A 27,008-nucleotide genomic window follows, 5' to 3' on the forward strand; every position below is an offset into this window, starting at 1 on the left:
GCCAACCTTGTACAACAATTGCTCATCATGCCATACTGTACTTCACTAGCAACATCACAACAATTGGAAAAAGGTTGAACGAACCTTGCCAAAGTAATTGAAAATCTGGGGGCAAAGCTCACAAAGTAGCAAAGCTGTATTTTTATGAAAGAGCTGCAAATTGACAAGAAGGCAGCACGATGTAGAAACAACTCCCCATTTTCTCTGTACAGAGTAGTTTATTTAGTTCTGTAAGTCAGATGCAGCACAACAGACAACTGTGAACTCTATGTGTAGTCATAGTGTGCACTGCCCTGCATTTTTCTTCACTTGTACATGCTCTGTGTAAAATAAAGGCTTTAATAAGATATATGAAATATAGGTTCTTTATGAATGATTCTGACCATGGAATCATGTTGATCCTAGCAGATATGTCTGCACATGTTCTGGAACTTTCTAGATAGAAAGAACTTTCTGCATTGATTTGGTTGCAGGATCACGTCCTAAGAATCTAAAGAAAAATTAAGAACAAATGGCAAACTATTGAGATTAAACAGCAAGGGTTTAATTTAAACATAGCAATGCTCCAATAATTTTCACATAGAAGAGAGGCTCAAACCAACATGATTCAACAGAAAATGGCAGAACACACTTTACTGTTTCAAATCTGAAGAAAATGCCCCCCAAAAATATGTGAATATTTTCTTTTATACAGCTGTCATCCTTTGGGAGGTACAGGAGAAAAAAACCAAATACTGCCTCCTTATTGCTGCAGACCAAAATTAATTTTTCTTGGTATTTTGCCAGTTCACATCCCAATGAACTGCACCCACTAAGCAAGGTCACATTCTGAAAACAAGCTTCTTTTGTACATGAAGAAGAATGAATCACTTAGAAAAATGTGACACCTTCAGTAATACTTCTGCCACTATGCAATATTACTCTAAATTACACAATTCATCAATATAATGTTCATAAATGTATTTTTGGGAAAAAATGACCCTAAGAAAATTTCTGCATAACAGCAGCAAGTGGGATTTCTTAGTGAAAGTGAAAATCTCGAGGAACAAGAATGCTGGAAGACCATATGCTAGCTTCTCTACAACAGAGTTTTCCAAACTAAAACAAGGGCCACCTGAAACTCTGAATTGCCAATCATGGAAGCAGCCCTCCTTTTTATTTCAGCTGCAAAGAAATTTGAGCAATGACTTTGCAAGAGATGCATAGAATAGACAGTGAAGTATCACACACTCACAGGGATGCCCCAGCTGACTTTTTTTGTGGATTCCTTTGAGTTCTTTTGCTGCATGATTTCATTCCTCCTACACCTTTAACCCTTCACAGCTAATTACATCTATCAATGCAACCCATTTCAGAAGTTGCTACATTAAGTATGGCTCCTAAGATATTGTATATTATCTGGCAAAACCTCAGAGCTAAAACGTCCAGCTAAACCCTGCTGAATAATAAGTTCTAACTACTTTGCTCCACCTCTTCTCTCAGCCCTTCAAATGTGCTAAATCTATGACCTAGCAGTACTCAGTTCCTGAAGGATGAGGTTGTATGAACTGATTATCCTGAGGCCTTCTACCTACACTCCTTATTGCAGCACATGAGACATACAGTCAACAACTTAGCAGATGGGAAGGCATGATCTCACATGAGCCAGACTCGAACACACAACAACCAATACAGGAATCTCTTTTTTTGTAATTGACATCTCACACAGCAGTGGAGCTGCACAGTTAGTAACTCATAGCTTTTAAATGATTTAGATCTTGAACTTAGACATCTCTAATACTAATAGACAAATGAGTTTTTGTACAGCAACAACCTAATTTCACTGTCTTCACAACCAAGGGCAAAACTTCTAAAGGCAGCAATAGTTCAGGACAATGCCTTGAAAGACTCTGGTACCACTGCAATTCTCAACTCACACACTAAGTGATTTGCATAAAATGAAACAAATAGAGATTGTTAGAATAATTTTCAGTCCTGTGATGCAGTGTCATTACCAATAAGCATAATTTTATTTTAATATCATTAAAATATAATGGTCCACTGTTTCTGCCAAAAAATCCACATTTAGGCATGTTACATCAAATATGTAAAACAAAACTCTTTGTTTCACTCATACCTCTGAATCTTGTATGTCTAAGATTGCTGTGTTGCACAGCTGGGAAGAAGTCCAAAGGCTTTCTGCCTCTGTAAAGTAAGTAAGGTGATAATGAGAACATCTTTTCTTTTCCCTATAAATTGACCAATTATCTGAAATCTGATTAGCATAGGACCTGATTTTCCTCCAAAGCAAGCCAAAATAAAAAAACTGGAGGCAAAGGCATCACCATCTTCATTTAGTGAACAAATATTAGACATTTATTCAGGATCACAGCTCTAGACTTCCCACTGTATTTGTATATGTTGTTGTATTTCCTTCTTCCTAATTGCTTTTTTACTTCTTCCTTACTGCTTTTTTAAACTGCAGTGATCAAAAGTGCACATATTTTAACTTTAGCTTTCAGAACATCATGTAGGAAAAGTGCATTTATGCATTTTGCACTGCTGTCAATGCATCTTTGCACAAGGTCTATTTTTGCTGGTGGTACGACGCTGTTGATGCACAAAGTTCACAGTCTGGTAGAACACTCAGACATCCTTCATTGCAGGACTTCTGCCCAGCCAGCCATTCTGTACCCCCTGCAGTAAATCACTCCTAACTGAGGGTGAAATTCACTCTTTGTTGGATGTCTACTAAAGGATACCTTCTCAAAGGTTGGGTGTTCAATCTAATAATCCAAACTAATAATCCAAACAAAATGCCCCTGAACGCAGTGAAGAGTGACAATGCATCTCATCTCATGCTAAGACAGATGTATATGGGCTGAACTGCCCTCCAGAGAGGCACTCCTCACAATTTGGCAAGGTAAATTGAATAGCTAAAGGACTAGTTTACAGTTAAGTTAAATCATGGCTTATCACTGTCCTCACTTAAATCAGAGTCCAATTTTCAGACAGCTGTTCGAAGTAAAATGCACCTGAAATGCACTGTATGCTTTCCTCATTGATCTGGACTCTGTTCCTTGTAAACCAGAAAAAGACCAGGGAGAATTTTAGACTTTTATCACCTAATACACTTATGTCCCCTCCCAGCCTAATGCCTTCATCCATGCTTGATAAAATATTTCAGTCTTTTAACCAAAAGCACTGCACAGTGCTGGTTGTAGGAGTGAGCCCTTCCAAAGAAAACCCTTCTTCTTGGAGCAGCTCATTTTGAAGTGAAGCATTAATTATTCTCTATGGAGAATACAGAATTAAAAAAGGTTTGTTACATAGAAGATGTTTCTCCTACTTTCTTATTAGACACTGTCCCTCATGAGAAAATTCTTACTAAAGAAAGATCAAAGTAAGTGCTTGCTATAGGAACTTTTTTCTTTGTAAATAAAAGGGCCAAATTATATTTTAGAAACAAGTACTAATGCTGGGTCTGAACAGAAAGAATAGAGAGAATTTTCAGAACAAAATTCAGAACAAATCTTCATACACATAAGATACCTAGACCTCTGCTCTCATAATTTTGACACCAGTGATTTTAAAGATGCACAAAAATATTTTTAAAGCCAGATAAATTTAATTTATTTTTCACAAGAAGAAACAAAATAAATATTAAAGAATATGTGCTCAGATATCAACTCCCCTTGTTTGTGGAATGGGAACTGTGGAAAGCACTGCCAAAACATTTCAAAACAGGTATCAGCCAAATAAGAATCCTAGGAAACTTCATCTAAATCCTGTTCCTAAAATGCAATTCACAAACCTTTGATAACAAAGGTATCCCCACTTGCACGGTTCTCCTCAATATGACTGTGCTGGCCCTGAGGTTTAGGTGCTTTCATATCCACCTTTTCTTCCCCACTCTCCAAAAACTGTAGAGATTTTTGACAATACTCAGTCTTTGCAAAAGAATAGAATAGATCCTCTCCAGTAACCACAGAGCAAAACTAGAAGTGCATTTTGTACATCTTAAACTTCAATAAAACTTTCTTTTAAGAGCTTGTTGGTTTAAATTTGCATCACTGGCACACACATGCTAGCAGGAAGCTGCCCCTCAGTGTTCTGTTTTTCGGTGTTATACAACAGAACTGCTGATTTCTGACTATGAAGTGCTGTAGGCTGGGCATTTAGGGCCTTACAATACTGATATTCTGAGGTTCATTTACTTGCCAGACCTGCAAATGCCACACAACATCTTACGTTGCACCTAAACCTGCAGATCTGATTTCTGTCTGAGGTGCATTTTATTGCTGGACTTTAGCATATATGTTCTTGACCACTTTTTAGTGACCTAGCAATGCCAATTATATTTACAAACTGAAGCACGCATCTCTTCTCCTATTTTTTCCCTACTCATACATGTACAGATCTTTATAGACATAATTCTGTGGGATTTGAACAAAGGAAAGGAGCTGACTACTCTTTGCAGCTGATAGGGCACAGGTGGGAGGTTTTGTTTCCACATCTCTCTGTTCCTGAACTCAGAGGGATTTTATGTCACACTAGTGCTGCACAGCCTTCTGACACCTCAGTCAACCAATCTCAAGTCCTGCTGGTGGGTTCCTGAGAATGTAATGTGCTCCCAATGCCAATGTCTACCCTCTGGTTTTAGAGGGGTGCTTAGGGAACCCTGCTTAGGTTTCCTAAACCAAGGCAAATTTCAAAGAGATCAAAAAGCTTTTAAACAGAGAATATTGTTTCTAATACTTTACACCTGAAATTCACAGGATATCTTCTTTCTTCTTGACCCAAAGTTAACAATTATTGACTCAAAGCAACTAGATACATATTTAGCAGATCTCAGTAATGTACTGGACATTGTAACATTGCTTTATCTAGGACAAAGATTTGGGTATTATGTACAAAAGAGCTCTGGGGGGTCCTCTGCCAGATTTCTAGACTATTCTCCACAAGTCAATGACAGACTATCAATATCTGTTCTAATCAAAGCTCTCCAGAATCATAATGCACTAAAGAAAATCTTCATTCTTGGGAACTTTATATTGCTTGCATCACACCAGAAATAAAGCACAAAGATAAAAATCCAAACAAATACCCTCCTGCCACACAGAACACCCACCCACCACCACTACCCTTAGCTCTAACAAGTCAAGCATACCCCAACTGAATTTTTTATAAAGGTGAAGACAACAGCTTGAGTTCAAGCCAGATAGCTAGATCATCTCATCTGTTCTTGGACTGACAAAGGAATGATCAAAGAGTACATATTTGTAGTGTTTAGTTCAGTCTGTAAATATTGATGAATTGGATTTACCAGAACAGTGCAGACTACAAACAAATTTATTTAACTTTAGCTTTTAGCATTGCACACTCCAAACATAGATTTTTGTTGTCTCTCTTACAGACTAGCACTTAAATCTAGTTGAAACTGAACACCGAGATTTGAATAGTCCTTCTGGAACTAGAAGATTTGAATAGTCCTTCTGGAAGATTTGAATAGTCCTCCTGACTGGCCTTCAATCATAGAATCATTGAATGGCCTGGGTTGTAAGGGACCTTAAAGACCATCCAGTTCCAGCCCCTTGCCATGGGCAGGGACTCTTCCCAGGTTGCTCAGAGATCTATCCAGTCTGACTTTGGACACTTCCAGGGATCAGGGCATCCACACCTTCTCTGGACAACCTGTTCCACATTTACAGGGAAGTATTTCTTTCTAGTATCTAATCCAAACTTATCCTCTTTCAGTTTGAAGCCATTCCCTCTTGTCCTGTCACTACATGCTCTTGTAAAAAGTCCCTTTCCATATTTCTTGTAGGCTCCCTTAAGGTACTGGAAGGCCACAATTAGGTCACCCCAAAGCCTTCTCTTCTCCAGGCTGAACAATCCCAACTCTCTCAGCCTTTCCTCACAGGAAAGGCGCTCCGTCCTTCTGCTCAATTTTGTGGACCTGCTTCAACAGGTCCATGTCCTTCCTGTGCTGGAGGCCCCAGAGCTGGACACAGCACTGCAGGAGGGGTCTCAGCAGAGGGGAGCAGAGAGGCAGAATCCCCTTCCTTGGCCTTTGGCTGCCCAGGCTCTTTCTGATGTAGCCCAAAACACATTTGGCTGTCTGGGCTGCCAGTGAACATTGCTGGGTCATGTCCAGCTTTTCATCCACCAGCACCCCCAAGTCTCTCACTGCAGATCTATTCTTGATGTGTTCATCCCTAGCCTAGACTGATACCAGAGTTCATCCCATTTGTTCCACAGTAAGAAAACCACAATGGATCAAGTGTGTAGATGCAATAAAATTTTCGTGGATGTTTCAGCCTGTACATGGGACTTGTCAGAACAACAGTGCAGTTAAACAACATACTCACAGGCATCTGAGTCATCAAATAATAGAGGCATACAAAGCTTGCAAAGATAAACACTGAGATTTCTACTAGTGGAGTATGAGCTGCACTAAGCAAAAGCTTTCATGTTCTAAAAATAAAGTTAATTTGATTAAAACATAATGGAAACAAAGATGCAAATGACTAAACTAATTTCCTATTCCTGTCTTAGATGACTGGTACCTAATCCTTAAGTAACTCTATGTATTCAAGTGCAGGAGGAATAGATCAAAAAACTACCCCCTCCCCAAGGAAAAAAAAACAAAACTAGAAAAACAATCAACAATTTATTCTATTTTAACTAAATATGGTTATACTTGATAAAGTATTGTCCTTCATCAGTTGCAAACCCCTGCATAACCACTAACCCTTCTAACAAAAAAGGGATACTTTCTTGATATATATTCTCATATAATATACAGATTGCATTATGGAAATATTTTGTATGGAGATATAAGCCTGAGATAGACAACTTCATTAGTCTTTTTTTTTCTTTTAATAAATAAGAAGATATGACTAAATTTACTGTGAACCTTTTCTCTCAGCTTATTTTCTACTACTAGGCAACTACCTGGAAGGAAACAATTTCAGAGAAAACAAAGCCTATCTAAAAAAAAGAAACAGAGCACAAGTATGTTGTGCTTTAAAGAGCAAAAACTAGTACGCCCTCTTTCCTGCCCAGTATTAACAAAAAGTTTCACTATATTTCATGCTAAAAATGTTCCTTTCTTCAAGTTCTTTAAATTTTTTCTTTTCCTTTAGTTTAGAAGATAAATTGTTCCACTCATGTACATAACTTACTCTTTAAGAGTTTCACTATTTTGGGATGCTTAAGTAGAATCTTGGAACTCTAGAGCTGATTTCTAAGCCATTGAAAGGAACAAGAGGAGAAAACACTGCAATAGACAGTGGTGGTCTTTTTAAGAGACCACTTCTAGGCAGAGAAACCTATTAGTACTTCCCTCAGGAGGAAGAAATATTCCTCTACAAGACCTTCATTTGACTGGCAGCAGTAAGAACCTAAAAAGAAAATTGGTCCTACTTACACCGACCTCTGGCAAAAAAATTGTCTCCTGAGTCAGCTCACAGCACAACATCCCATGCTGCTTATTCAGCAGCACCAAGGCTGACATTGTCACCCAAGTTCCCCTGTCCCCACACTTGTCAGCAGGTCCCCAGCCCGAAATCACATTCACTACAAAAAAAAAATCCATTAAGTGCTCAATTAATGCTGTATTTTGCAGATCTTACTCACTAGCCATCCAGAGAATCTGTGGGGTTGGCTTTAGTACGCCTATCCTACTGATGTGTGTGAAATGCAGAGTGGGGAAAAAAATCAACTTGGTAACTTGTCACACATTTATTACTTGATCTTCAGTGATTTCACTTGTCAAAGAAGCCTGACAGCCCTCCTTCTAGACTTGAATAGGAGAAAGGCAATGTTTCTTTGTAGTCATGCAGCCTGCAGAGTTATTTGAATTTTCTCAGATTTTTGATAGTTTTGACCAGAAAAAAATTAACTCCCAGTTAGTGCACTGGGAGAAAAACCTGGCTTAGCCCACCCAAGGTAACATTTGGAACATTCTTTTATCTAGAAAGCACATAAAAATAAACTTGCCTTCCATAAAGATCCTGTTCCAGTAGATTTTTCCAATTTGATTTCCTCCAAGAAATATTAGATTTGATAAAATCAGCATTGAAGTGCTAACAGATGCTAGGACAGCATGAAGTCGACGACGAAATCTTGGCGAGAAGAAACGTTCCTGAGGAGCAAAACAAAAGGTGCAGATGAAGTTAACAATCCCTACAAATTTTCAAGCAGCATTAGAAAAAGACATTGCCATTACAACAAACAACTTTCATACAGAAGTTCAAATCCTTATGGAACAGATCCCAAAGATTTTAAATATCTAAAAAAACCTCTCACCGCTGTCATTCAAGCTGGAGTAAGGCTTCCTGATTAAAAGCAGTTTTGAATCACAGTTATGGCTGGAAGTGACCTCTGAAGGATCAAAGCAGGGTCAGCTAGAGAAGGTTGCTCAGGCGGTATCTGTTTGGGTTTTGAATACTCCCAGTGATGTAGACTGCCCAACCTTGCTGGGCAACCCCTCACAATAGAAGAGATTTTTTTGTGTGTGTTTAAATGTATTTTTTTATGTTTAAATTGAATTTCAGTCTGTGCCCCCTGTCTTTTGTCCTATCACTGAATATCACTTAGAAAAGCCTGTAGTTGGGTATTTATACACATGGATAAGATTCCCCTGAACCTTCTCTCCTCCAAGATGAACAGACCCAGCTCTCTCAGCTTCTCCTCTTACAGCAGAGGTTTCTGTGCCTTTACTATCAGTCCCCTGGCTGGACCCACTCCAGCATGTTCATGTCTCTGGTGTGAGGAGCCCAGAAGGGGACACAGCTCTACACATTCAGTGGATTAATTCCTATTTTACAAAATGTGCTCCTTGATGAATTTTTGGTGACAGATGTGAACAGTAGCAACATGCTTCTAGAGTAGGTGATACTTCCAGTAGGACCCAATATAGAATAAAACACTTCAGTATACAGCAAACAGCATTAAACAACTTCAGAAGCCATTAATCCTCTGGTTGATTAATAAGACATCATTGAAAGATTCTAGAATCAGATTAGATCTGGTTATAGCAATGACTCTTAACAAATAGATACCTATAAAAAAGGGTTCACAGATACATGCAATCTCAAATTTTCTCTTCAGTGCAAATGTTACTGCTCATGTTCAAGAAGCATAGTTATATATATAATTATTCAGATATTCTGAATCTGTATTTTGCATTATCACCTGAGGCATGAGTTCAGCATGGAGACTGCAAGAAGATGGTAAAAGAAGAATGAGGAAGTTTTAGCCTCCTCCATTATTCAGGTGCTAGAGGAAAATCTGAAGAACATTACAGCACTTCACCAAGAAATATTGTCTCATTACTACACAAGGAAAAATATCCTGTACATTGTGGCCCCAGGCTGAAAGCCTCTGAACATAGTGCTTGAATTTACAAAAGATTGAATGCTTTGTGTGAAGTGATGACCATTTTCCAGGGCATGGAAAATAAGGGAAATATCTTGGACTGTTCAGCCTTCATCTCATAAATGGTGACATTGCATAAAATAAAGTCTTGTGACTGCAGTATCCAAAAAAAAAAACAACAACAAAAAAAAAGAAGCAGTAATTAATCTTTAATAGCTACAGGCAGACCAGAATTCATGCTCAGATACCTGAAACAACATAAACACATGCTCAAAATACACCTAAAAATACATTTCTAGACAATGAAATTGCTCCTTCTGTAAGCATCAAAACAAATGTTTCAACTGCTAGATTATAGAGACAAATCTTCAAATAAATGACAGTTACAGGCATAGAAATACAATTTCAACATATTACTGCAAAGTAATCTCTGGGAAATTGAACGTTAGCCTTGGTCAGAACTATATCTAGTATATGAGTCAGTCTGAGTCAGCACAAAAATAGGAACAGATAAGGTTTAAGGACAAGTGCTCTGTATCAGTCAGTATGTACAATAGAGCAATAGCCAATCTTCCACACAATGCTATGAAAAATAGTCATGTATGAAAACACTCAGATTTTTCTCTAAAAATTCTGCATGAAAACTAGGACATGATAGGAGAGAGATAGAGAATACAACAATTATCTAAATATTCAGACACAGACAACTGAATTAGTGAAAGAACTTTTTCCCTTTCTAATATTTCATATCTCCAAAGCTATCCAAGGACTTCCAATACATTTGCCTTCTGTTCACACACACATGGAGGACAGCTTAAGTTTGTCTCTTCCTGAAAGGCATGCTTTGAATGTACAGTCCCACACATGAAAAATGTATGCCTTTTCAGAATGTATAAGTGTAGGCACAGAAAGAAAACATTTGAAATCTTGCTGTGAAATCCATGTTAGCAACAAAGTTTAAATAAGGACAAGTTATGATCATAGTAGCTCGAATTAAGCTGCAGCTCAAATAGGGCATTTTCTATCATCAGATCTACCTTTCGCTCTCCTTTTGTCTATCAAACTTATTTGTCAACTCTAAGGAAAAACAGTTTTAATTAAGAAAGGTAAAAAACTCCTCTGCTAAAGCAGTACAAAGAATTGGAGATGGACAACCCATCAGACAGCTGGTGTTTAAATGCATTTTCCATCAAGGTAATGGGTCAGACTTGTTAAGTTTCTAAAGTTTGCCTGTTTTACAACTCAAAGCAGTACAATGAAAACAACAAATAGCTAAAAAAATCTCTGCTACCTTTTTTTTTAATGGAGTTACTAAAAAAAAAAAAATTAAACTGTCACATAAAGTATATCACCTTTTGCAGAAGTGCTGCACATTAAACAAGGCAAGTTAAATGTAGTATAGACCATAAAAGCCCTTAGTCATTTATAAGGTATAAAGGAGCAGTTTATGACAGACAGAGTTTAGACAAGCAATGAATCTTCACTGGGTTTTGCTGTAGCTAATTTCCATTAGCTTGGCTAGCCATTGATCCTAAAAGCAGTAAATATTTTCCTGACAGTCTTTGCTGTCAATGCAGATTTCACTCAGCTACTATGAAAGTAAAAAAGAAAACTTTGCTTAAACATCTCAAGCCATCTAGAATAAGCTAACTGGGAAAGCACCTGAGCAGGTAGCATGCTCAAATTAATAAATTGGAAGCCTTATTTAGCAATGAAAAAGACATTACATTGGTCTAGATAACCCACAACAAAAATTTTATTTAAATATTTATAAACTCGTAAATTTTGTGAATGTACACCAAATTGTTTAGATCAAAGCAAACTTAAAAAACCCCTCCACACCCACAACTCTTCCTTATGCCATTTAATGCTTTCAACAATATGTTCCATTACAACAATATAAACAATTGCTATGGATTTGTGCTGTTTCTCTGGATTTTACTGCTGTCTTCTTCTCTCTCCTCTTTCTTGTTGGAAATACAGGCAGAAGGTAGAGTGGCAATCTTGTGTTAAAATGACAATGAAACCATGGCTGCCTGATTTGCATCCCTCCTCAAGGCTCCATTTTATAATCTCGCATCAATACTTTACCATACTTCACTTTTAGTAATCACCAGCATCCCCACCTCCCCACACACCATGAAATAAATGGACTGTAGAACTTAAAATACACCAAAAAAAAAAAAAAAATAGACATACTAACACGATACTCAGCCCAAATGCATGCAGCATGACATAGAAGGTGGCTTGTAAAACATTGGCTCAGCCAACCTTTCCTGGAACTGAATGGAGTTTGAGTTGTTATTCCAAACCCATTCCTGCTGTACATAAAGATCAGTCTCAGGCATTTTTGCCAGATGTTGGGAAAAATTTCCCTTTGCACATTGTTTGGTCTAGCAAAACTGGCTGCCATTGAATTTCTCCCAACTTTGCAGCCTTTGCAACCACCTTACAAAAAGAAATAGTACTATCATGTAGTGGGGTGCCTTGACAAGCAAATCTTACATGTTTGAGAGTGGAGGAGGAAGACAGGCATGAAAAGAAATTGCATTGTCCAAACATTTCCATTCCTAAATCCATTTCCACTTACACATGCATGCCACATTTAGCCTCTAAGAGAAAACCAAGCCAGAAATGAGAAGCTTGTATAATGGTTATCTCTTGAGAAAGCTGATGAAAAACAATACACACCATAATAAATAATTTAGGTGAGAATTAGGAGTGAGGTAAAGGACACAGTAGAATTTTGAGTTAGAGAAAAAATACTTCTTTAATTTGCTATGCAAGTTAATTACACCACTATGAGCACAAAATACACAAAGATAGCAGGAGAAGTGGCTTCAAGCAGTAGAGTAGAATTTAAAGGAACTTCTCTCTAGTGTCACTTAGAGCTACCAACAGCAAATTTGCATTTTACAGGACTGTTCACAAAGATAGCACTGAATGGCATGGAAAGATAAAATTGAAGGTCCAGGTAAATGCATTTGTTTCTCTGAGCTAGCCAACAACAGAGAAAACGCTGTGGGGAAGACTGACCAGGATAATCCAGTCTTCCAGATGGAAGCTGGAAGTGACAGACAAGTCACATGTAGTGACAGGACAAGAGAGAGTGGCTTCAAATGGAAAGAGCATAGCTTTAGATTAGGTATTAGAAAGACATTCTTTACTGCAAGGGTGGTGAGGCACTGGTTGCCCAGAGAAACTGAGGATGCTCTATCCCTGGAAGTGTTCAAGGCTAGGCTGGATGAAGCACTGAGCAACCTGATCTAGTAGAAAGTGTCCTTGCCCACAGCAGGTGGTTGGAACTAGATGATCCTTAAGGTCTCTTCCAACTCAAACTATTCTATAATGCTATGAAGTTGAGGAGACACCTAAGACTGAATTCTGTACAGCAATCAAAAGTAAGCAGTCCTATACAAAATGTCACACTAAAGTTTTTTACAGAAATAGATCCCTCAGTATTTTATCAGGGAAGCAAGCCTACATTTTCCTACATCCACTCAAACTTTTCATGGCAAAATCATGGTGATTTGGCATATCCCAAAGGCTCATCATTGAGAGGGCTTGTTCTGGGAGCAGGTCCCAGGCAGCACACTGGGTTAGGGAGGGCTCAGGAGCAGAGGCACATATTTTCCACCATGCTGCAAACCCAGCTTGATGACAGAGTGACAAGTGGCAGGCAGTCTCCCCTGACAGACATTAGCTGGTAACTTCTTGGCAAACACTCGTAAGATGGAAAACATCTACGTGTGCTGCATTTGCAAAACATCTCATTTATAGAGCTGTTCTGGGACAGATTAAGGAAAACTTCTCCATAAAGTCAGAGTCGTTATCAAGCTTGCTTATACTGAAAATACTTAAACAAGTCCCATATAAAGGAATTAAATTCCCTGCAATTTAACCAAGAGTCCATCTTTATGGTGTAAAACAGAGATTCACAACATTTCTGTCTTTATGAACTATCCATCCAGAGAACTGATGATCCAAGCACAGGGTAAAACAAGAGTGTGTGATAAAATTGGAGAAGCAGCTGAATTATTTCTTATGTGAACATATGCACTGTGGAAGAAGACTGTCAGATACTATGACCAGAGTGACATGAAACATACCTGATAATTCAAACTGCAAAACTAGAGATTACATTATTCTATTTTCATCTGCTTTTGTTTTTTAAGGATCAAGATAACCTAGAAAAACTTTAAAAGAAGAGATTTCTTCTTTTAAAGGAGTGCAGTGTTTTATTACTGTCTGTTCTACAGACTTCATTCTCTCCCACTCAAACCTATCAGCCAAATAAGACATAGAAACTGCACTATTTATTGTGTGGAAGAAATAGAGCAAATTAACTACCATGAAAATAACACCTAGTCCTGCATTATCTTTCATTGCCTCTCCTAGTGTATTAGAGGAGACTAAGTGTGCTTCCTACAACTCTATCCTTTCAATTTCCTCAAGGTTTTTATTAGACAAACAATGCTTAAAATCTGATGCAAGGTTGACTCATCTTTACATCACAAAACCAAAATTAAACGTTCTTTGCAATAGTCTGTTATTTAGGGTTTACAAGGATTGTTGCGGGGAGGGGATGTATGGTTAAAATGTTTGTGAGTAAAGCTGCCCTGTCAGCAAAGAGCTTAGAAAAAGCCTCAAAGTTCTTTTTACTAGTGCAGTTTTCTGAGCTTCAGTTTTCACTCTCCACTGTACTCCAACCCTCCACTGTACTCCAACTAAAGGATTAAGCCCCTCTCACAACTTCAATACTTTTTGACAGAATGGATACCACCCAGTCAATCTTAAAGGTGCCAGCCCTCCTCAAGTGCTTTCTTTTAGAAAATGTGCTCAGGCAAATGAGAAGCCAAATCTACAATGTCCCCGAACCCCAGGAATTACCAAGAGCAAACACCCCAATACACATCCTGAATCTGGGCCATCCGCAATGCAGCCAGTTGCCAAAAATAACAGGACAGCAAAAAAACAGGAGCATGGATGAAAAGCTGAAAGAGAGCGAGGAGCAGATGGGACAGTGGGAAGGGAGGCGACACATCCTGACTAACAGTTACTGGCTATTTTATCTATCTGCAGTTCGGCACACTGAAAATGGAGGGCAGGGTGTGACTGAGCAGCTGGGGGAGCAGATGGGACGGAGGAAAGGCTGAAAATTGTGACAAAGCTCTGCCAAACAGAATGTCAATTTATTTAATTTCTAAAGTGAGCAGTAGAAATAAAGATGGGTTGGGTCCAAGCAATGGAGCATCTTATGTTTGTTAATACATATTGTCAGTGGGCAATGGGTCATAGCAACAGAAGTGTGCTTGGGAGACTTCAGAAACAAAGGGAGGGACTACACGTACTCATTAATGATAATAGAAGTTATGCTTGAAGATCAACAGGAGCCAGGGAAAGGCAGCTCATGAGAGGCTGACATCTCAATATGGTACACTTTCCTGCACTCTGAAGCTGAGGGACAGATGTTCAACAGAGTAAGAGCAGAGACTGTAGCACAGAACAGAAGAGCAATACAAATAAAGAATTCTGGTTGAATACATGTACAAAGTATTAATTTATGAAATAATCTAAAAGAAATTGTGGAATCTCCAGAGTTGCAATATACCAAGATCAAAACAAGCCTTCAAGAGGAAAGTGAACAAGATGTGCTATTAGACCTTATCCATCAATAACTTCCACACTAAATAGAAGAACAATTTTACTTCTTCATCAACATACACTGTACCCTTCAGCAATCATGGCAATCATTCCTGTTTCTTCACCTAACTCTGACCCAGAAACATCCCCTTTACTTCAATTTGTTTCATTTTTCTGGCATTTCATTTTGCTTGCAGTTTTTCCCTCCCTTCTACCCAACCTGAACTGTGGCTTGAGGTCATATCCCATTTCTTTTCAAGGTATATACTTTTCTTGCAAAGCAAAGGTAAAAATTAGCTCCTGGAAGGTTCACACATAAAAGTAGGAACTGACAGCATTTTTCCAAGAGACAGGATGATGCAAACAACCTGTAATTCCCTACATAACTCCTATAAAAAGAGGACCACACAATTAAAATCAAGCAGCTGTCAGTTAAGATCTATTTTCACAAATAGAACTTGATTCTGAATTTAGGAATAAATGCTATATATAGTATTTGAGAAGATACTCATCTTCTCTATTGATGTCTTACTAAACATTCACTCAACAAAACGCTGTCTTGCACTAGCACCATTTCATTTTTAGATTTTCCAAAAGATCTACATTTATAGCATCTCTCAGCAAACAGCCAACTCCCCCTTCTGTTTGAAGAAAGCCTCCTACCAGCTCATATGTATCCACTACACTTACAGATGCATGTGTGGAAGTTTGACATACACACAAGTAAATTTCTGTACTTCTCTGTTTAACTCTTCACTCTCAAAGAACCTGCCCATTTATTTTTTTTAAGTGGCAGCTTGTGAAAAGTGCAAAATGAACAGCACTAAAGTGCACCATCCTCTTTTCTGTTTTATGTTTAAAGCAGGGAATTTAGCCATGTAATGGCAGTGTACATACTCCTGTAAATGTGTCTCAGCTCTCACTGATCAAGAGATTTGTGCATTCTTCTCTGTATGCAGGTCCTTGACATCCCTATTTTTGTTCTTTGGGTTCTCATTCTGCCCATGTTGGTTCTCTCAGTTCTCTCATCCACATTTTAAGATTTTTAACTTTTAAATTGTAATACAGTTGGGAAAGGATCCAACTTCACCAATCATTAGTGCTGAATTTTGATCTTACCCCTTATGACTGTTACCAAATAAATAATACACAGTAATAATCCCTATGAGACATTTGATTGAAATCACCCTCAGCAAATAAAGACCATGCTTTCCCTGCAGCAATGTTCTATAGCTCAAGGCAGAGCAGGAAGACCAGAGTGCAACCACTCCTCAGGATTTTAACTCATATTTCTGTAATTGCTGACACCTATTGCCTGAACTTATTTTTGAGGCGAACCACAGACAGAGGCTGTAGTAATGTAACAGTAAGAAAGAAGCACATAACCAGCATCATTCTGCCTTGTTTTCACACTATAGCATGTTTTACTTGCTTTTCAAACAGCATTAAGGACCTAGAAGCAGAAAATTGCCCAATGTCTCCAAAATAGAAGAGGAAGTAAATAATGCTGGTAGGTGGGATAATATTTTTTTTTTTTAATGATCACCAAGCAGGTATGCCAGGGGCTTTGCAGCTGACATTGTTGTCTGGAGCAGAGCAGTGATCATATCAGAGAAATCACAATGATTTCTCATAAAAAATAATATTTCTTGCAAAGATTAGACCAAAAAAAGCCTCAAAAGGTAGAAAACAGTAGAATGTTATGTCCAAATTATTTCTGCATAATTTTTGTCATTCACCACACAAAGTCCTGTATCATATTGCATATGCTTCTCCCTCTACTACCTTTTCAGTCTTTGTTACTGAGTTTGAGATGAGAAGATCCCTCATCAAAGAACATCAGTGCCACAATATAAGTGTATCACCATGTCAGCACTTTTTAGCAGGGCACTCAAAACCTCATGGGCTTTACTTCCATTAAGAATAATGAAATCCTACCACAGGAGGGTGGAGAAGAGAGAAGAAAATAAAATCAAGCAAAAGCAAGAATTGCATGGCAAGAATATCACAGCAAGAATTGCTTGACTCAGAACTATTGTTAGCAAAGCTAGAAGTCACTGGACTGACTAGGATGCATCAGGCAACCCATATTTACCTCTGATGGTCATTCAGCATCTCAGTACAAAACAGCACCTTGACTCAGCTTGCTGCTTCTGAGTATCAAAGACAAGTAGTCACAAATCTGCCCTGATTAACGTTCACATCTAGAAGAACAAGTTTCCACCTATTTAGAGTCAGAGTATACCTACTTGGGATAGTATAGATTTCTGGTTAGAGCAATGATATGGCTGAACTCAAGGGCAGGGTGGGCAGTAGGGAGTGAGTGGCAAGCTCTTTCCCCTAGTCTGGGTTTTGACATTATGGTTGGTACCTCGTCTCAAAAACCAATTCTGCAATAGCAAATAAGAGTCTGATTGAGTTTGTTCATTCTTAGAAAGCAAAGCAACAAATTCAAACACAATTCTACAGCAAGTACATAAAGATGTTATGAAGAAAGTAGCACTGGTAATGCGTGTCTTTTAACCAAATCACCATACTGCAGCAAAAATATGTAAGAATGATACAAAAGTATTGGAAAAAAAGAAAAGGCCAGACTGGCTCAACAGATATAAATACTTTTTCCACCAAATGAAGTAAGAGGAAGATCAAAGCCCAGTGTGTGCTGAAGAACAGCTGCTAGGGTCTTTATTTATTGCAGAGATCTTATTAAAGATTTAATCTTCCAAGGTGGTCAACAAACATACCTCCCTCGAACAACTTCGCAATGTTTAGTCAGATCTTGTCTCTACTGAAGAAGGAAACTTTACTTGTCTCATGGTAGTTCAAAGTGAGTTATACTTGCAAAAAGATTGAAAGGAAATAATTACTCATTTTTCAATGTATATAGGACACACACATTGAATATACATTGTATATGTATATGGTTGTGAAATACACAGGCACTGCCATCTTGGTCAGGCTGAATGTGTGCCCTGGCATAGCCTGAGTAATTAATGCAGCAGAACCCAACTGGCTCCTTTGTTTCACTGCTCCTAAATACAGAGGCTGAGCCTGCTACCTCACACAGTTTATGCACATTTACATGCAGGAGGTTCCAATAGTCAATCTGCTCCTCCTTCCACTTCCACCCATAGCTTTGGGTGCTTTTCAGATCCCTCTTCATGAGCTAAAGCATCTAGCAATAAAATCACCTAAGGAAGTAGAGCATTCTGCTGGGATAAAGAGCTAGATCAGCTGAGCAAGGATTCCAGCAGGAAGGTGTGAGGAGGAGGAAGTGGTGACACTGCAAGGAGGGGAGGAAAGAGAAATTAAACCTTTCCCCCTTCAACAGCAATGAGCTTTTAGTTCAGTTTCATCCCCTGTGGAACCAGGGCCCAGAGGTCAGGCTAACCAGTCAGAACCTTTCCATGCTCCTCACCAGCTGTCTGCAGGATCTCTGTACAGTGCATAACTTATTATGAATAACTGCAAAATATTTAATGCATCTAGCAGAACAAATAGGGCAAACAAAATTAAGGAAAGGAAAAAAAAGAGACAAAAAATCCCTCACTGAACCCAAACAATGAAAACAATCTAAAATTATGCCCTCTGGAAAGCTGAGGATACCAGCTGTCACTGACCCCATCTTTGGTGCACAAAATAATGGTGATCTTTTAACTACAGAGACAAATATATGGAGTTCATTCTTCTGGGGAAAATAATAATCTAGCACACTAATGAAGTCTAATCTAAACCACTAACAAAACACGGACATCATATAAAATACTTCCCCTTTTACAAAGGGGGGCTGGGTAGGAAATGACAGCATATTGAACTGGACTTAATTAGTGCACCTCATTGCAGCCATAAATGAAAATATAGAAATCAAAGTATTCTATACTTTTAAAAAACACTTACAAGGATAGTAAAAATTTAAAATATGCCATATGTAAAAGTAGCTGGTTTCCCAAAATGAATTGCTTATGGTGTATTTAGTTTCTTACCAAATAAATCTAAAAATAAGATCTTAAACTAGAAATTCATCATGGTATGATTTTGAGAAGAGAGATCTTTATGTCTCAATTTAAAAAAATCTTACTAGACTGAATGACATGTTTTCACTTAACTAAAGAACTAAAAAGATAAATGTTGCTATTTCAATTCAGATTAAAACATTAATTTTATTAATCTGCCAGTTTGACTCTCTTTGGTATATCTTCCTTTTGAATGATCTCCAAATACTTCTTTTTCAAAAACCCTTTGCCTTAAAGGTGTTGACAGATACTCTAAGGTTTAACTCATTATAAATCTATTTTTATACCAAGATCTATTTTTTTATACATCTGTTTTTCTATAGATTATTTTCCTTAAGGAAAGAGAAGGAAAAACTTGAAATCACTGGGAGAATGTTACCCATTAGCATTTTATTTCATAAATCAGACACATTATTTATTAAAAGTCAATACAAATTCTGTCATTGATTTCAAATTAGTTACTACTCAAGTCTGTTCATCTGTAAGAAATTAATATAGAAACAGTGAAGCAAAGCACTACCTTGCTCAGTACAGATCTAAGTATCACCTGAAAAAGTAAGAAAAAAAAAATCTGACAAAAATACAATGAAACTTCTCCTATTTGATATAAAGTTCCCACATCTGCCCTATCTTAGGAAGCCTAGCATTTATTGTTTTCTATATAACATTTTGCTGAAAAGACAAAATTAATTCAGCTCTAATTTACTGAGAATTGACAAATAATCAATAAGGGGGAAAAAAGACATGGAGAGAACTTCTCACACAACTTACTGAAACACAAAATTCAGGAGAGTACAAGCTGAAAAGGATACAAGAAAGAGCATCAGCTCTTCTAGAGCTGAACACAGGAAGCCAGCCACTGGTTTAAACCAGTTCAAATTAAAAATTCCAGAACCAATCTTTTGGGTCGGGAAATTTGCTGTTTTCAGTATATAGTTGTTTATATGCTGGTTTTACTTGTCAGCATTGGGATTGAAACTACCATAAAATCTGCAAAAATATAGGTGATATATACATATATACATATATATATATATATATATATATTAAGTTAGCACAAGGATTCAGGGAAAAATAAGAGCTGAACGTGCTCTATTTTGATTTTTAATCTTCCCTTTGCAAGAGAACTGAAACAATATTGAGTGAGAAAAAAAGGAGGCAGTTTTGATACCATTCTTATTACTCTTAGTGATCAACTCAATCTTAAAAACAGAGTAAAATTAAACTTATACCTCTAGATTTTTTTTACTAAGCACCTCCTGCTCAATTGAATTATGTATCTCAACTTTGAGAATAATAGATGAGGAGCTTTGCTGAACAGAATGGGTTAAAAAAAGCATAAACCTGTGCTCTGTATTTTTTCAAAAATTCATCTGCTATTCTGAAGACAAAAATAGACTTTCTTTTTCAAAAATAGCTCTCAAGAGCCAACACAGCAACTGAGTGAAGCACAAGAATGCAAAGGATTTCAGCTTGTCAACAGATGAGATTCAAGTGAAAAACCCATCCCCCAGAAGAGGGTCTTCAACACCACAGTGATTAGATTTGCAGAACGCCCCTCACCAAGAAAGGATTATAGGAATGTTTCCAAAAAACAGATTAAAAGGGGGAAGAGGAAATTTATACAGAGAAATGGGAATTTTTCAGTTTCTTTTAAAGGTGGTACATTTCAGAGAATGCCATACCACTCCACCCCTTGATAAGGAAAATGCAAAGTCCAACTACTCATCTGTCCCCCAGTATCAGCATCTAAGAAGAAAATGGGAGCTAGAAGAGTGAGGAGAGAGCAACAACCAGTGGTTTGTAGCTCATGTTCTTGTAGAGCAACCTTCAAGACAAGGCAAATCATAACTCAGCCATAGCTGCAGTGAGATCTGTACTAATGTAGATGCCAAAACTATGCATATTAAAAATTCTGGCTTCAGAATTATTTCAGGAAAAGATAGAAAAGGCTCTTCTAAAGAAGATCTACAACCGTATTTCTGAATAGAAATGGGAAACAATGGAGAAATGGAAGACACTGGATAGGCCTTTAAAAACACGGGATGAAAACAAGGTGGAGGAAAGGGATAAAATGCACTTAGAGATTTAATTTATACAAAAATAACCCTACTGCGATCATCAGTTAACTATAATTAGAACTATGTGCTAGAAATTAATCCAACATATATAACCCCACCTTTATAATGTCATTATCATTATAATTTCCAATATTTAAGAACTTAATTCCCTATGAATTTTATTAAAATTTCTAATACAGTGACATCACATACAAAAAGCAAGCCCCTACAATTTTATTCCCTCCTATAGCTGAATGCCTAAAAAATTATGTTGCTTTCCAGTCCAGAGACAAACATATGCAGCTGGTCAGATGGTGAAGCTCACTTTCACCCTTGAGGGAGGATTAATGGATCTGATAAATTCATTCTCTAGGAAGGTAAAAATTTGCTTCCAGACTATCACTGAAATTTCAGTGATGGACAATTGGGTAGCAACTGTCCAAGGCAGCACTGGCTACTAAATTACTGAGCTGTATCAGCTGCCATACATAGGATGCCACAGCAGTGAAAAGTGAAATGGGTAGGATGAACAACAAACATCATTCCTTGAGCATCACGACTTCATCAGGCTGCAGAGTGAGTCTCCACCAAAACAACAATATACAGGAGTATGAATTCTGTGCAATTCTAACTAGTAAGGAAGCAAGATACACAAATTATTTAGTGTTACAAACAGTTATTATAGGATTTGGGCTTTAGTAGTGAGTAAACCAGCAGATTAAAATGGCCATCAAAATTAAAATAGTGGTAAAATAAAATTGAAATAGTCTAATTGCACATCAAAGTCAATTTTGTCCTTTGGAAATTACAGCATGAAGGTCAAAAGTATAAGTAAAATGAAAATATCAGAGGATTTCAAGGCAAAATAATGTTTTCTTTACTTAGCTCTTCAGTAGTATAAGATTTCACAGTGTAAGCTTGTTCCCAGATGCAAGCAGCTGCTACACACACATTTTTCCAGGAAACACATGGTTAGAAACATACACTCCTAATTTTAGTGAAGATGAATATTTTGAGGCCATCCTGAGTGAAATCAGAATACAAATGTTAAAACTGGCTTCTGTTCATCCCTGTACAACGTGACAAGCATTTGCTTACTCTAGGACTGCAGAGGAAGCTTTTAAGACCATGCATATTTCACCATCTGCTTTGCTGCTACTTTTCAAAATTCTAGTGATACAAACTAGTTATTACCTCAGAGACTGGAGGGTGGGCAAGGGAATCCTAACTATCTGTTAGCCATGACTTTTCATCTTGGTTAAACCCAACTAGTAATCAGCAACTTCAGATGAACGCGGAGCTAGGAAGCAAGAATACAAAATGGAGGGAGATTCAACTTACAATTAAATCTTGAATAAGTGAAATTGAAAGTATCCTCTTGGCACCATTTTCCACAATTACTCCAAGCCAATTAAGTGCACCCCAGTACCACAAATAGCTCTGTCCTCCATGCCAGTAGCTTACGAAGGCAAAAGTGAGGGCTGTAGATAATAGTGTTCCAAGCAAACTGGACTGAGATCCTCCCATTGGAACATAAATGTACCTGTAGGTGAAAAGACAATTAAGCAGTGCTGTCAGAGATTTCACAGAAATCTCAGAAAAACATCCACCACAGAAGAAATGTGTCAATTTGTAGCATAAAAAAGAATGTGAAAAAACTACCTGACGTGCTCTATTTACAGAGCTTGCCCTATTTTCTGCAAAGCTGTAGATCACTTCATGAAATATGTGCATGTACCATTTGGCAAAAGGACAATTTTGTGGTCCTGGGAACTCGGCATTAGGCAAATATATAGCACAAACTATATTCTCAAAATTGAAAATAGTAAATATTCAAAATTTTATTACTGGAATAGTTCTAAGTCAGCTACAGAAATCACCTGTAATCTTTATGCAAATTTAAATTATAAGATAGTTAACAAAAAAATTTACAACATTATATAAAGTCACACACAGTCACAACTCATAGGCTCTTTCCCATATGTCAGAAATGTAGATGAATGCAAACATACTTTATTACTAAAAGGTTGTAATTTCTTTCCTTTAAAGTATTTCCTTAAAAATTACGTGATCTGTAAATACTTCCTATCTGGTTCTTCTATTATACTCTCAGGATCATGTCAGTCTGATGACCTTTGAAGGACTCATACCAAAAAAAGTCTGGAAACCCATATGAAGCACTCTCCATGCAATTATATTCTGCATTTAAACTGAACCCAGGAGTCATAACCTTAGTCATTAATTGATGCTTATAAGTGTCCAGAAAGCAGTACTCCTTCAGAAAAAAATACCAGAAGCAATGGGATTCTGAAAGCTGACACCATTTTGTGGGTCATTTCACTTCCAGCCTGAAGAGCTACATCCACTCCCATCATTTTCTACTTAAGGCATGACCACTGGAATGACATTGTCTGAAAGAGTTGCATATTTCTGTCAACACTTTGAAGAAGCCCATCAGACAGGGGAGTCACCACCCAGCTCATGGGTACCAGCAAGGAGATGTGGTATCTGAGAACCACCAGTGACAACTCTCCTCAGCTGTCATTCCTTTGGCATGAAAGTCTGTACTCAAATTTGTGACTATTCCCACTTGGTAAAATAATTCAGGGATTTTTTTTTATTTTCCAGTGAAATTTTTATCTCTAGTTATCAGTTTTCATATTCAGGGATAAATATTATTTTAAAAATTTAAAAGGGAAATTAACACATTGCTTATTCCTAATCTTAGGAAGTAAGAAAATAAATAGTGGGGTAAAATACAGTGATGAACATAATTAAAGGGTAAACAAAAAAGTAATTTAAAAAACAAGTGTCAAATGCTCTAAATTCTTTTTTAGCATAATATCAATACACCTTTTTAATTCAATCTGCTACAGGGAACATCTGATTACATGTTTTTCAGTATAGGTATGCTTTTTCACTAAGCTTATGAAAAATAAATAGAAATTAAGATCAACAGTTTCAACTTATGTTGTGCCTTTCTTCTCTTTCCCTTTCCTATGTTTGAACAGTGTGGTATTACACAGACACTTGCAATTGCATTCAATTAATCTAATGGCAGAGAGGTTTATCTTAGCAGCCTGTAAGCACTGAATTTCCTGCAGAGCTGTGGCACAGAGGGTAAAGACAGCAGAGCTGCACAGGCATCCTCCCCTGGCAATGGCATTGCCAGGAAGAGCTCAGCAGCATCAACACATTTGTTTCCAATTGCAGCTCAGTTTAGGTTGGCCTGAAGGGCTTTCATCTTACTGTGCAGAGAAAAATAGGCTGTTTTCTGATTTTTAGTGTTTAACAACAACAGCTAGATAATTGAGCAGCGACAACTCATAATTCTGATTAATGTTAAAGGTTAGTGAAGTTTTAGCTCGCAGTGAGGCTGACAGCAAATGTGCAACTGAAAATCCACTATATGAAGACCTGTTTGAAGGACAGAAGCCAAAAGGAGTAACAAAACCTTTACTAACACTCTGCCCTTCCCCTCCAGTACTGTGGAGAGTCTGCCTCCCTGCCCCAGAGGAGAAATAGAAAGCAGAAAGCAAAGCCTCTCTGCTTCTCTGCTGTGCCGTAAGGAAATGGCCAGGCAGCTGGCTGCCATTCCTTGTCACCAGGGCAGTAGCCACTCTCAGATCATGTGGCCTTGCCTTCCCCTGCCAGGGCACTCCCAGTGGCAGTTTTACAGTGATTATAAAGGATTGATAGATGTTGAGTCATTTCTCTTCAACAGAGCGAAGAGCAATTCTGTAAGTTCCTGTATTTTTCATTCAGAAAAATCTCATGCAAAAGTCATTACTACATGACAGAACACTCCAGGGCAAAAAAAGTATTTTTTTTACCTTATCATCCATGCACATCATATCCATGTGATGTATATGTACATACAAGCAATAGGCAACTCAGTGTGCAGCCAGGGGCAGAGCCTGGCTCAAGACCAGACACTTAGTGCTCTCTGATTACCAAAACACTTCAATAACCAAAACTGTCTTACAAAACAACCGTATCAGAGCTCCCATTGCTGCAAATATGCATTTTGCTTATTTTAGAGCAAGCTGGTGGTTTAGAATCTAATTTCTCTATACTTACCCTATGTGTTTACTCAGAAGAACACTCATTTGATGACAAAAGGCTACACAAACACTTAAGTGTGAGGGAGAATAACCCTGGAAAAAGTATTATTAAGCCAGATGATAGAAGAAATATATTAGTTCTGTATTATCATCTACAACACACACTTTGTAACTATTTGTTGTGGTGTAACCTTGTCCAGCAGCTACACCCCACACAGTCCCTCGTTCACCCTGCCCTGTGGGGTGGGGAAGAAAAGGAACCTCTTCCAGTGCATTCAGAAAGTTCTACTGCCCTCAACTTTGCTAAAAATCTATGAGGAGGGAAGGAAGGAGGCAGGGAAAGAATTTGAGGGGTAATGGCTACTAGAAATGTCTTTTATACCTGCATGCTTCCTTAATTTTCTTCTTCTTACCAATACATCCATCAACCTGCAATCTATCCCTGCAGTCCCTTTGTACTGTAAACCCTGTGCTTTACTCAGGGTTTACAAAAAATGGAGAGGTTGCTGTAGAGCATGCTGACCTGCTGCACCATAAGTAGAACAGCATTACATAAATATCTCATTTTAAGCTTCCATGCAGCTTTTAAGATTATTCCCATTTCTAATCACAGAAAATCCACACAGAAGTTCAAAATCCCTGGTTTGGAGACTATTAGCACATAAAAGTAACCATGGGTACTCATGACAGCTTAACTCAACTCAAAGGAACACCTTTGTAGTAGAATTTCTTAACAGCTCTTGAACAGATGACATATTTATCCTACATGTGTAAGGAGGTCAGAAAAGCTGAAAAAAGTGGCACCAATATAGACCAACTTATCTTAACATACAGATAAAGAAAACTCAGCAGTTACTTGGTAGTAAATAAGCCAAAGATGGACTACTAAAGGAAAGCAGTAAAATGTTTCGCAAGGAGAAAAGGATGTAGAATTAAGTAGATTTGAGGGTAGTAATTGGTCATGTCTCTTCATCCCTCTAACATTGGTCATGTTAGAGGGATGGCCAGCAATGGTCCCCCTTTAAGGTCCATGAAAATAACAGACAAGAAGATTAGACCTGTGGAAAATGCTTAGTATTAAAAAATGCAGGCTAGGTGAGTATTTAAAAATAAAATACTTAATTTAGTGGGTCATTAATTTAGGGGGGCAAAAGCCAGTCATTGCCAAAGCTTCAAAGAAGAAATCTGAAAGTGAAAGAACAGAGATTTCTAGGCAGACTATCAGGGAGGAACATGTGAACACCACAGGCCAGGTTTTGCCAACCATTCCTGGGCTGGAGTTGGCTTGACCTCCCTTAAGGACCATAAGTAAAGGTACTTTATGCTGTCAGAAGAAAAAGTCATGCATGTAACATGGAGAGAAAAGGAAAGAGAACTCCATGTCATTAGAATCTCAAAACATCTGGGGCGTGTTAGAAGCACATAAATACAAATATTGAGAGAATGTTATATAGTAAAAATTATTTGCATGCACACCCCCACACCTGACATGACTAAAAATACATTCCAGGCCTCCCCCTCCCATGGCAACGATGCCAGTCATAAAAATATTTCTGTGTTTTCTATCTTTCTATTCCTGTTTTGATTTCAAACTAAAACTTCCATGTGATAAAAACATGCTACTTTCACAAACAAAGCTTACTTTGTATGTGTCTTCCCCTAACTGCATTACTTTCAGTCCAGGTACAGCAGCTTAAATGACCTCATCCACAGCCAGCAAGCTGTTTCATTTACACAACTTATCTTAATTTTAACTCACTAACTGAACATTAGAGAATTGGAAAAAATATGCAAATGGTACCATTTAAATCCCTGCAGTAATGCAAACACAAACATAATAGCTGAAGTATTTAAAAGTGACATTT

At 37.8% G+C, this 27,008-nt stretch overlaps 1 protein-coding gene across 5 annotated transcripts in view; it reads right to left on the reverse strand.

Moving 5' to 3' along the window:
- Positions 1 to 27,008, reverse strand: part of HHAT (hedgehog acyltransferase) — a 145,652-nt gene that overhangs the window by 49,802 nt on the left and 68,842 nt on the right. For all 5 annotated transcript variants that reach the window (XM_021547627.3, XM_031504257.2, XM_021547628.3 and 2 more), the window contains 2 exons: positions 22,421 to 22,622; positions 7,984 to 8,128 (listed from right to left, as the gene is read on the reverse strand). In XM_021547627.3, the coding sequence (XP_021403302.1) occupies positions 7,984 to 8,128; positions 22,421 to 22,622 (347 nt within the window). The remainder of the gene's footprint in view (positions 1 to 7,983; positions 8,129 to 22,420; positions 22,623 to 27,008) is intronic.

This window comes from Lonchura striata, chromosome 3 (assembly GCF_046129695.1).
Source record: "Lonchura striata isolate bLonStr1 chromosome 3, bLonStr1.mat, whole genome shotgun sequence".
NCBI lineage: Eukaryota > Metazoa > Chordata > Aves > Passeriformes > Estrildidae > Lonchura > Lonchura striata.